This window comes from Desmodus rotundus, chromosome 8 (assembly GCF_022682495.2).
Source record: "Desmodus rotundus isolate HL8 chromosome 8, HLdesRot8A.1, whole genome shotgun sequence".
NCBI lineage: Eukaryota > Metazoa > Chordata > Mammalia > Chiroptera > Phyllostomidae > Desmodus > Desmodus rotundus.
In genome coordinates, this window is record NC_071394.1 from 35644179 (window position 1) to 35657173 (window position 12995).

The 12995-nt window shown below is 39.9% G+C and overlaps 1 protein-coding gene across 5 annotated transcripts in view; it reads left to right on the forward strand.

Annotated features, from left to right (window-relative positions):
• The window catches only part of SLCO5A1 (solute carrier organic anion transporter family member 5A1), a 118142-nt gene that overhangs the window by 39882 nt on the left and 65265 nt on the right, over positions 1-12995 (forward strand). For all 5 annotated transcript variants that reach the window (XM_024572204.4, XM_024572205.4, XM_071222234.1 and 2 more), the window contains exon 3: positions 10569-10701. In XM_024572204.4, the coding sequence (XP_024427972.2) occupies positions 10569-10701 (133 nt within the window). The remainder of the gene's footprint in view (positions 1-10568; positions 10702-12995) is intronic.

Consider the following 12995-nt stretch of genomic DNA (forward strand, 5'->3'; position numbering starts at 1 on the left):
CATGTGTCCATAAATAGAAAGGCTTTAGTTTCAGATAGAGCCAAGTTCTAATTTTGGCTCTATAGTTTATTGGTAATTGCTAATCTCCTAACTTCTCAGGGCTCAGCTTTCTCACCTGTAAATTGGGAAGGATTATATATATATATTTTTTCATAAAGCTGTTAATGTTAAATGGCACAAAAAATGTAAAGTGCCTATTGTATCTGAGAGATCACTGATAAACAATAGTTGTGATATCATTTTATTTCACAGTGAATTATAGTTCAACTAAAATATTACTTGGGGTTTACACTCTTATAAATTGAATCTTTGAGAAATTGCCCAAACTGGAAAAATTGACTATATAAATGAATTTCTTTTTATACAAGTATTCCTTACTTTTATGTTTATAATTTTTAATCTCCATGGATAACTTGTTCATAATAAAACACCTGTAGAAGAGTGACTTTTCTGGATACACATTTAAACTAAGACTCACCCATACCTCTGTGTATATGAGGTCTGCCCGGAAAAAGTCCAGCCATTGTTAATATAATAAGAATGGTTTGGGCGACATCGATGTGACCTGGCCAAGGATAGTGGACTTGAATGCGCATGTGCGAACAAGGATGACTTCACTGTACTAGTCAGTGGAGGTGGTAGATGCGACTGAGTGAACATGTGTACTGTGTGGCCATTGCATTCGAAATGACTGAGTGAGTAGAACAACAAATCTGCATCAAATTTTGAGTCAAGCTTGAACATTCCTCTGTGGAAAACTATTCAGATAATTCAGAAGACTGCAGCTATGGCAACTGGTGATTGGCAGCTTCATCAGGACAACACACCCACTCATGCATCACATCTCCTGCAAAGTATTTTGGTAAAACATCAAATCACCCAGGTGACTCAGTGCCCCCTACAACCCAAATTTGGTGCCCTGAAACTTCAGGCTTTTTCCAAGACTGTAATCTCATTTCCTTTCAAAGGTGATTTTAGACTGTCAGTGAGATTCAGGAAAATACAACGGAGCAGCTGATGGCAGTTGGGAGAACTGTGTGAGGTCCCAAGGTACCTTTGAAAGAGACTGAGGCATCATTGTCCTATGTACAATATTTCTTGTATCTTGTGTCTTCTTCAATAAATGTCTCTCTTTTTCATAGTGCATGGCTGGATACTTTCTGGACAGAATTTGTATATTCATAGCTTAAGCCATTATAATTACCTTAGAGGCAGACATTTATCTGATACTTCTACAGAGTAAATGAACCATAAATGAATTTATTGCACAGGTCGGCAAACGTTTTCTATAAGAGGCCTGATAGTAAATATTTTACATTGAAGGCCATCCAGTTTTTGTAGTGCTACTCAGTTCTGCTGCTGTGGTGTGAAAATAGTCACACCCAAGATGTAAGTGAACACATGTGGCTCTGTTCCAATAAAACTTTATTTACTGATTTGGCTATTAGTTTGCTGACCCTTATTTTGTTATAATAACTTAGCCAGAGAGTGTTTGTCATGATGTATTGGGCAGGTGAGTCTTAAGAAAAAGGGAAGGACTACTTTACAAATACTGTATGCTCATTCTTCAGAGCTACTGGGTGCTCGCCATGCGTTAGGTGCCCCTGCAGGAGGTACTACAGACATGAGAACAGGTAAAACAAGTCCATTAACCTGTAAAGGCTTTCTTCAAGTTTAAAACAATACGGACTGATCTTAAGTTTACACAAAGATGATACATTTGATGGCTACGGTATTATAAGGTAAAAGAGATAAACGTACTAATTCCAGAAGATATATTAAATATTTTTCCTTATTAAATTTGTATTCAATTAGAAAAAGCTAAAGCTGTGGAATGCTACAAAGAAAACACTAAAAAAAAAAAAACCATTGTAATTTCACTACTTGAGCAAACAACTTTTGATAGGTAGGTTGTTTCCTCCTGGTCTTTTAGATTTTTTTAAAATGACTTGAGGCATAACTTAATGTATCATAAAATTTACCCACTTAAAGTGTGTAATTCAATGACTTGTAGTAAATTTATAGACTTGTGGAACCACTTTGAGACATTTGTCTCTTTTGAGATGAAATGGACATAAAATAAACCACATATAATTAAAGTATATGATCTGATAAAGTTTGACACATATATACACCCATGAAACCTTCACCACAATCGACTGCTCATATCCGATGTCACCAAATCTTCCTTAAGCATCTTTGTCATCCCTTCCTTCTGCTGGCCCCTCCCACCCCCAGGTCAGTGCGGACTGTTTTTATTACTCTGGATTACTTTGCACTTTCTAGAATTTTACAATTGACTCATACGCATGTATTCTTTGGTGTCTGCTTTCTTTCACTCGCATAATTATTTCAAGATTTATCCACATTTTAGCATGTATCAGTAGTTCATTCCTTTTTATTGCTAAATAGTATTCCACTGTATGGATACACTGCAATTGTTTTATCCGTTTACCTCGTGATGAACACGTTGGTTGTTTCCACTTCTGGGTGACTACAGCAAAGCTGCTATGAATATTTGTATGTAACTGTGGCTGGAAGTAGGCTTTCATTTCTCTTGTAAAAATACCTAGGTGTATAATGGTCAACTCATGTGACAATTATGTTTTAACTCCTTAAGACACTACCAATTGTTTTCCAAAGTAGTTGGAGCATTTTACATTCCACATAAGCAGTGTATGAAAGTTCTAGTTGCTGCACATTCTCACCAAGACTTGGAATAGGTTGTCTTTGAAGTTCTAACCCTTTGAATAGGAGTCTGGTGGTATCTCACTGTGGTTGTAATTTGTACTTCCCAATGACTGGTGATGCTGAACACCTTTCATGTGCTTATTTGCCACCCACGTATTTTCTTTGGTAAATTGTCTGCTGAAAAAGATTTTTCCAAAATTGTTTTCTTCCAGAAGTCTTACAGTTTTAGGTTTTACATTTATGTCTCTGATTCATTGAGTTAATATATGCATGTGACTATCTAATGGTTTCAGCACCGCTTGTTGGAAAGACTGTCCTTTTCCCACTGAATTACCTTTACACCTTTCTCCAAACCAGTTATCCATATAGAGGATGGGTCTGTCTCTGGGCTTTCTTTTCTATCCCGTTGATCTATTTGTCTATCTTTAAGCCAATACTCTATTGTCTTGATTTTAGTATCTTTATAATATGCCTTAAAATAAGGTACTCTCCATTCTCCAACTTCTGTTCTTTATCTTCAAAATCATTTTGGCTATTGTGTGAGCTTTGCATTTCCATATGGACTTGAGGATCACTTTGTCAATTTCTACAGAGCCCACTGGAATTTTGATTGGAATTGCATTGACTTTCTATACTGATTTTGCGAGAATTAACAACTTAATAATATTGGGTCTTTGACCAACAAATGAGACATACTTCACTATTTATTTAGATCTTTAATTTCTTTCAGCAATGCTTTGTAATTTTCAGTGAAAAGGTGTTGTACACATTTTCTCAGGTTTATCTCTGAGTATTTTATATTTTTGATACTATTGTAAGTGGTATTGTTTTAATTTCTGATCACTGCTATAGCATATAGAAAGATAATGAATTTTTAAAGTATTGAACTTGTATCTTGCAACCTTGCTAAACTCACTTATTAGTTTTAGTAGCTTTTTTGTAGGCAGTCTTTTTTTTAAGTACATGTTTTTTGACATAATTATGATCACATCAATAAACTTTTGCATTATTTTTACTTAAATTTTAAAAATAAGTATTTCCTCCAAGTATAAAAACTCTTCTTAAACATTAAAATTAATATTTGCATTATGCTTCAAAATGTAGTTAATCTCTGTTATCAATATTGTTTCTGTTTTTCTATATATATGTAACAGGATAAATGTCATTATGATATATATTGTGAATTGTGGTCCAACAGCTTGTACCAAATATATAACTCTTGTGCTAATTTTCTTTAGAGTTTCATCTCATTGTTTGTAGCTTCTATTTCTTTGATAACTAGTAAAGTTAGTTTCTCCTGGATTCATTAATATTTTGATTATTTTTGCACTAGGAATCCATACTTAACTTTTAATAAAACATAATATTGCCCCCAAATATAATTTTTAAAAATTTCACAGAATTTTTTTATGCTTTCATGATAGCTGTCCTTGAGGTTCTTCCTGAGGAAGGGACTTTAGGATCACGTGAGTGTACAGATAGCAGGCACTCACAGGTGATCGAACGTGATGTCTTAAAGCCACAGCTCATTAAACACTTCCCTCTCCCATGCCCCAGATATGAATAAAGTATAACTATCTGCTTATATATGTCCTTGGTTGTTCCCTTTTATAGTACCAATTACTTTAAAAATATTTCTAGAGGGAAAGAGTGAATTTAAATCAACTGTTGCTCACTCTGGTAGTGAGGAAAAAAATATTTTAAATCTACGTAAACCCTCTTCCCTTCTCATCTGGGACCTAAGGTGCTCTCTGGATGTTTTAGCAAAGTGATAGACTAGCCCCTGATAGCTGAGGCAGCTGCTCTTTGGCTTCAGGTCTGTGTGAAAATAACTGAATCACTTAAGAGGAAAAAAGTTGCTGCTCAAAATAACCAAGATCAAAGGTCTCATCTGTCTGTGCTTGTGAGTGGAAAGAATGATTTCTTACATGTGATGCTCTCAAGTACTTTGGCTAATTTTCAAGGAATTATGCAAATTGAATATGAGTTGGCGTCCCTGGTGCTGTAAGTGATGTGTGGATTGCTTTTCATGTCCTCTTGTCATCTGCAGTAGCTGTGACACCAGACATATTTAAGAGGATGACCTGCTCTCTCTGTATCCCTGTCTGGGTCTGATAGTCATTTGAGGACTTTGGACATGTATATGGAATGTCTCTGTGTGACCATCTTGGTGCAATTCCAGGTCCTGAGACTGAGCCTAAATTATACACGTAACCCTCCACCCCTGTCAGCATCCGTTCCCAGCAGCACTGAGTAGCACGTGGGCAGCTGAGAAAGCGGGTCTGAGCCAGCGGGGACAGGAGGAAGTGGTAGAAAGAATTCAGGGAAGAGTGGGAGGTGGGGAGCAATATGGAAACAGTCTGGTAAATTAGAGACCATGTTCAAATGAGGGTCCTGCAAATCCGGGTCTGTTCCAAAGAGGCTCTGAGATCTCTGGAAACCCAGTGGGGAGGGTGGTGGCCCATAGACAGCCCGGCAGAGGTCAGAGTCAGGCCTGCAGTGGGCTGTGGTAGGAGTTGGGGCTCTGTGGTATAAAGCACAGAAACCTGTCAAACTGAGAACTTAATGGGGAAGGAGGATGGAGATGGCGCACAAGGACAGGGCAGCCCCGGGGCTCTGGGGAGCAGGTGCCTGTGGATAGCTCTTCGCAGCACTGTTGCAAGGTCGAATCCACTTCAGCCTTTTGTTACTGTACTCAAGATGGGAAGTCCATGTCTTCATCTCTTCTCTACTCAACAATATTTATTAGCACTTCTGGTCAGATTGCTGAGGCATGGATATGGCATCAGTGAGAACAATAGTCCTTATTCTCATGGAAATGACATCCCAGTGGGAGAGACACAGAAAATAAGCAAACAAACAAACATCCTGTCATATGGCAGCATGTGCCATAATGAAAATGCCAGCAGAGTAGGGTGACAAAGAGAGATGGCGGTGGGGGGTGCCACATGTAGATATGTGGTGAGTGATGGCTTCTCTGGGGAGTGATAGTTGAGCAGAGATCTGGAAGAAGGAGGAGACTGTGTAGCTTCATGTGGTACTAAGATCTCTGCTGATTTTTATTGGGCCCCTTGGTTTCCCAGGCCCAGTGAGGCTATGGCTGGCAGGCTGATCACCCTTAGGAGTTCCTGAATCATTTTGTGTGACTAAGAGGCAGGTTGAATTATTCAACATAGACTGTAGGGTTCAGAGAACTGTTCCCTTGGGTTGCAGCAGACCACATGGAATGACCCTATTTGAGATAATCCCCAGAGCAACCAAGATGGGCTTTTGCGATAAGGAAGGAGCAGCGTCTTTAGACTCTGCTAGGAATGGAGGTGTCAGCCACGACAAGGGGTGGACTGGGTGCAGGGGAGTGTTGGAAGATGATGTCATGCCTTCTCTCTGCAGTAGGATTGGGAAGGTCAACCTGTAGGACCCTCTCCAGGCCAAGCAGGAGCTGAATGAAGAGCCCTCTGGTGTCTCTGTCTTGCTCTGTGGGCCTGACTTGTCTTACAGGCAGCGCTATGCACCAGAGACCTTGGATATGGGACTCATGTGCTCTCATTACTGGGTAGGGAGAGCGATCACAGGGCCCAGCGGATCAGATGTGCCTCATGCGAGTGAGACTTGACACCCAGGCGAATTCTATGTGAGTCCCCGAGGGCATCATCGTTAATGGGGCGGAGCAGGAGAACAGGGGCAGCGGGGAGATGGCCCAAAGGTGATGTGAGGTTGAGCCCAGCTTCTAACAAGCTATGACCCAAACTGGTCAAAACTAGCAAAACATAAGCAAAGGCTAAGAAAAATAAAGTCTGTCAAAAGAAGATGTCAGCAGGCTGATAAAGCAAAGAGAAACTGCTAAACACCAAAAAATATGGTAAAATTCAGGAGTGCAACCAAGATTTAAAGTTTATAATCATGAGAGTTTATGAAAAAAGTTAGCCTCATATAGCAAGAGCTAAAAAAGTAAGCAAACTTACTTAAGGTATGAGAAGTAGGTGACAAACAAATAATTTTTAAAAACTTGTAAGTTAATTTGAACAATGAAAACCCCTATGAAAACATTTCAAGGAGAATGTTTAACTGTGAAGGTAAATGGAAATAAAAATAGAGGTTAACTTGCTTTAATGTAAAAAGCACAAGTGGTCACAGAATAAGGTATAACGTAATTTAAGAAGAAAATGGAAATGGAAGGCCTGAAGGTCAAACAGCTTGGGGAAAGGTCAGTGAAGGAAAGGTCCGTGAAGGTGATGGGCCAGCCTTCCCAAGAGTGGTTTCTCTCCTGGACCGACCATGATGTTCGAGGTGAAGGTGAAGAGCCGGCTCTACCCAGTTGAAGGGGCCTTGTAGACCTTCTCCCATAAAGGGGGGCTTCTTACCTCCGCGGAAGTGTGCGGTGGAGCTTGGTTTGGGGCCGGGGCTGTCACCCTCAGGCTGGGGTCTGGTTCTGTGCAGCGTGTGCAGGGACAAAGCTCTAGACAGGCCAGTACGACCTGCAGGACAATAACCCCACTCAGGCATCTGTGAACACACAGCTGGCCACTCGAGTCAGGGGTCATTCGTGAGGCGTGTCACAGCCCCACGACGGCACACCGTTCGGCCAGAACACATGCTCTAGAAAAATATTTGCTGACATAAAAACATTTAAGATATTCATGTGAAAAATGGATTGTAGAACTAGAAGTATGGTATAATTCCTGCTGTTTCAAATGTATACAGTATATGAATAGTAAAATAACACTTATTACTTCTATTGGTATCTTATCTGAAGTTAGGGATTCTGGGTGATTTAAAAAAATTATTATTTATGCTTTTGGGAGTTTCTTTCTCTACAATGAATCCCTATTATATATTATAATCACTAGAAAGAAAACTGTAAAGTTTATTTCAAAGGAATAATAAGAACTGGCATAGGCACATGCTTAGCTTCAGAAAGATGCTCTGTGCCCACTCTCCTGCGAGGAGGTGTGAGCAAAGAGGTGACGGGACCTGGCTCACGTTGCGGGAGGGCTGTTACGGCTGCCGTGTTAAATGCTTTGCTGCGTTGACAGTGTAAGTAAGGGCAGCAGCAAGGACACCAGTCGGGAGGCCTCCAACAATTTCCCAGACGAGTGGCGATGGTGGCGTGGAGCAGGGTAGTGTAAGGAGAAGGAGTGGGTATTGGATATGATGGTGGGTAGAACCAAGAGGATTTACTGATGTATTAGATGTCGGTGGTGAGAGAGACTAATGCTACATATACATTATATTTACTGAGAAGTATACTGTAGGCAAATGTTTAAAACCTTTTACTGATTGGGAGGCATGATAAGGTGTGGGTTTTTGTGCAAGTGAAAAATTTCTGTAAATTATATAGTTTACAGGGATGCTGAAGAGAGAGTCCACTTAGGAGGGTTGTCCGTGCTGGACTTGGCTGGGCCTTGAAGGTTGGGTGGGACTCGGACAGCGAGGCCCCGGGGCGCACTGCTTGGGAACGAGGTGCATCCGCGCAGGCCGCATCCGAGCGTCAGTCTGCGTGGGGCCCTGAGTCCAGCCAGTAGGTCTGAAGGTTGAAACAGCAGCAGGAGGCCAGTTTGTCCCACCCTTGAACTCCAGGTAGAGCAGTGTAGACTTTTTTCTTTAGACAGTGGGGAGGGGGATTGGGAATTTTTGACCGGGGAGTAAGTAATATGTGTTTGCTTCAACAGTTCACTCCTCTAATAAACTCTGAATGCGTGCCATTGGTTAGTCAAGGGACAAGATGAACTCAGTGCCCAGAATGATTTATTTACTAAATAGGACCGTGTCAATGAGTTGTTATATATTTTCAATACATTATATATACTTATTGATATGGATTTATAACTATATATCAATATAGTTAGATATAGTATAGTTACATAGACATGAATATATGTATATAACATACATATAAGAAATATAGTTAGGTATAGTAGTTACTATACTATATGCAACATACAGCAGAGCTATACAGATACACGTATATGTGTGTAGTTATTTCTGTTAATGAGAATGATTCTGTTGGACTTGCAATGAAGGTCATTTTCCTCTGATTACACAGCTGACTTTTCAAAGCTCCGCCTGCATCTGAGGAAGTAGTTAAGGTGCGAATTTCCCGTCACTGGGTAACTGCGGGTCTCTCCAGCACATATCCTGTGTGCTTTGAAGCTTGGCGCTCGGAGAAGCTGTTCTCAGTGCCCAGGCATAAACAGTTTGGCAGAAATACCCCATTTGTGTTCGTAAGACAGTCGCTTTCATGTGGGAGGGACTATTTCGGGAAGATGATTCATGTCGCATTTTGGCCTCATTGCAGTTTTAAGTTGTGTACAGTGCTGGTGTGCCTGAAGGTGTAAACATAAATTTCATCTTCATGTGCATATGGAAATACCTGGGACTGGAAAAGTGCTTTCTATTCTTGACTTCCACGTTAGGCTATAAGCAGGGGGGTCGACAAGATATTTCTCAAGACTCTAGTTTTATTTTATCAAAAGCATGCTTCCAAAAGAATGCCAGCTACATGAGGTTGTGCCTCCTCCAGTGTGCATTTCCAAGCACAAATGTTGAAGTCCAAGAACCTAATGTCTTGTGTCAAGTAGATGATTCTGTAAAATAAATAAACACTGTGCTTTCTCTACTGAAACTGTGTGCAAAGTGAGATCAGGTGTTCAATTACTGTCTGTAGCTATAAGTAACAGAAGGGACAGGATTCTTCAAAGTTTATTCAGGTGCAGATGACAAAGAAAGGTGCAGCTATTCTGATTATTCCATTTGCTTTCCAGGAAATACAGTGCTGTTGAAAGGATATGGCAAACCGCTTATTTCTTCAGTGGTGAAAATGCACGGTGGCGCTAGGAATGAGAAACATGTAACACCTGAGTTTGTTATTCCTTAAATGTGTTTATTGATTTGTCCCCAAGTAACTGAGTTTTAACAGGACAAACACTGGGTTTGGAGTATGGCTAGAGTTTTCTAGGACTTTCAAGGAATTTCATATTCTACCTCAAAATTTAAAAATTGGCAAAATATTATTTATTAACAAAATTTATATCTCAGCATGAAAACAATATAAAAAATGACAACATATTTGTTATTTTTTTTCTATAAGCCCATTTTGATGGTGAAATTTTTTGGATAGAATGAAACCCTTTCTGATGTCCTGACAGTAAGTCCCCCGCCCCCCGTTTAGACATGCACTTAAAAAATTTATTTGCTAATTCAGCTGTGGGTTGGTGCTTTCCACTTGGGTTCTCACTGAGGCCATTTAAGGAGATTTAGTAATCTTTAAGTAAGATTCCTCAATTAACATTAAACCAAACTTATTGGGAGATCTTTGATTCTAAAGTGGTGATTTGAAAATATTAGTGATTGGAAGGTGCATAATTATGAAGCTTTGCCAATTTAACTGACTCCAGCTTCATGGCAAAATCTCTGGCCTCAAGTCCCCGTAACCAGTTAGAACCTTCTAGCTGTGACAAGTGACATCTATTTTTCTTCCTTTTTCTTATTGTTGAGACTACCTTTTATCTCTTGGTTATCTAGTGACCGCCTCAATAACTCTCCAAGTCTGTACTTTGAGAAATTTAAATTGAATGAGTCTGGGTTAGGTCCTGAGCACTTATATTAAAACACAAAGTAAAATCAACCACAAAGTTCTCCAAATGATTTTGATGTTGGAAGAGAACAACAGTAAACAGTTAAATAAAGGACGTGATTTGCAAACCAAATGTCAACAAAGACACAATCTCTAAAGTTCCCTAAGAGTGAAACTGTTCACGTTTTCTGGAAGCTGTTGACTGGTTCTCACTGGCGTCTGCGGGGTGTGCCTGGAGTTAGCCAGTTGCCGAAACTGCAGGGACATGTCGCTGTACCTCACGTTTCCCCTTCTGTCTTCTCAGCCATCATGTATGTCATGGGAGCTCTTGGTCCTGCAGTGGGATATTTATTAGGTGGACTTCTCATTGGTTTTTATGTTGATCCCAGAAATCCTGTTCACCTTGACCAGAATGACCCTCGTTTCATTGGAAACTGGTAAGAACTGTTTACTAAATTTTTCATTTCACTTATTGTTAATGCTAGAGTCATGTTACCCTCGTAGTTAACATAAAAATTTCCCCAGAGGGAATAGAAAAAATACCTAGAAGTCCCCTAGGAGGGGGTAGTCGGCAAAAGAATAATCCCCCAAAGTTAATCTCTATCCCAGTCCCCAGGATTTATGAATATGTCACCTTTCATGGCAAAGGGGACTTTGTAGATGTGATTCAGTTAAGGATCTTGAGATGGGGAGAATATCCTGGGTGAGCCTGGTGGACCCAATATAATCACGAGGGTCCTTACAAGGGAGAGGAGGAGGCAGGAAGTTCGGAGTAAGAAAAGGTGATATGGTGATTGAGGCAGAGGTTAGATTGATATGCTGTGAAGTCAGAGGAAGGGACCATGGGCCACGGAGCGAAGGTGGACTCCAGAAGCTGGAAAAGCAAGGAAATAGGTGCAGTCCTGAAGGAAGGCAGCCTTGCCAACCCACTGTAGACGTCTGACCTCCAGAACTATAAGATAATACATTTGTGCTATTTCAAGCCTCAGAGCGTGTGGTAATTTGTTATAGCAGCAATAGGAAGCTGACATAGAGGGTTTGGGAATAAGAGCTTAATCCCCATTCTTCAGGGTGGAGGCCTTCGTTTCCTTTGGAGCAGAGTACAGGAAAAGAGTGATGTGGCTGTGTTGGGACTTTCCTAAGTACTTTAACAAAGGCTTTCCTGATCATTTCTGTACCTTTAAGATTTTTTCTCTCACTTCCCTATTATATTGTGTTTCTGCTTTGTCAACCCTCCCCCACCTGCCCAGAACTCTAGCTCCACTTTTCCATCGTCACACACAGTGAATCTTTTCACTGGGCGATAGTTTGTTCTCTACCTATCCTGGAGATTGAGCTACTCTCTCACTTGCTGGCCCTTAGTTGTCTTGTTAAATAAGTAATGTTGAGGACATAGAGAACAAGAACTCCTCTTTGGTTGTTAGGTTATTTATTCAGATAGCCAGGTCTGTGTTTGAGTCCTTCACAGCCCTCAACTTGAACATGAGTTCTTTTTTCATAATTATAAACATTAAGAAGTATTGGTGTCCTAAATTCATTTAACATGGATTAGTAATAGGTATAAGTAGATAAGAAATTTTCATTTTATACCAAAGAGAATCCTGTAGTATTGGACATTAGTGCCAAGTAATTACTTTCTGTAGTTTCATAGAGTATTGTGTTCTGTGCTTCATTAGAAGATAATAACCTCATAAGTCTGAGCTTTGGGGGAATAATGTTTAACCCTTTTCAAAGCAGTTAAAATATTAATTAGGTTATAGAATACTTCTTATTTTCATAAGAAATGCTCTTTGAAGATGGGAGTGCTCAGGTCCCGGTGACCCTGGCCTGGTAGAATTTTGAAATTATTCCAAAGGAAGTTCCCTCATCAGCACAAGGGGAATAACACAGGCGTTTTCAGTCATTGACTGATAGGGAAATTTTTGGTCTCGACTGCTGTTTTCTTGGCAGCCTTGAAATAAATCAGAATAAGGATCAGAATAAGGTTTTGTTCTCAGAAAATTAGATTATTAAAATAGACTTATAAACATCCAATGTATGTTCTGTATTCTGTATAGATGTCCACGAGAAAAGCATGGCAATAGGGGACATCTGGTGGCAGAGAGAAAGGCAAAGAGGACCGACGGGGGCCGGGGCAGGGAGAAAGAAGGAGGCAGGAGTTTTCAGCTTACAGGTGCTTCATGCTGTCTTTAAAAAGTTTCCTAGTACACATCCACCCAACTGGCAGCAAAGTGGAGTGATTAAGAGTGCAGAGCCTGAAGCCATAGTCCCCTGGGTTTATATCCCAATCTGCTACCTCATAACTGTGTGACCTTGGGGAAGTTACTTAACTTCTCTGTGTCACAATTGTTATTGTTTTTTAAAATCCATAAAACGGAAGTAGTTACAGTACCTACTTCACTGGGTTGTTGTGAGGAATGAATGAATCTATGTATGTAGAGCTCTAAATAGTTCTTGCCATATAATGTGTTATTATTGTTCATTCCTTTGTCTTTCACCAATGTCCAAGTAGTTTCATTCATTTTAGTGGTCCAATACTCCTCCTACAAAGAATAAAATGTCTCAGTATAGAAATATATAATAGGAGTCTATTTAAAAATGAATTGTCTATTGAGTACCCCTCTTTGTAGGACTTCCACCTTGAACAGAGACATAGTTATTTGATACAATGTTATTTTATACCACGTCTAGTAGAATGATGTATTTTTTAATAAATATATGCTGCAAGAAT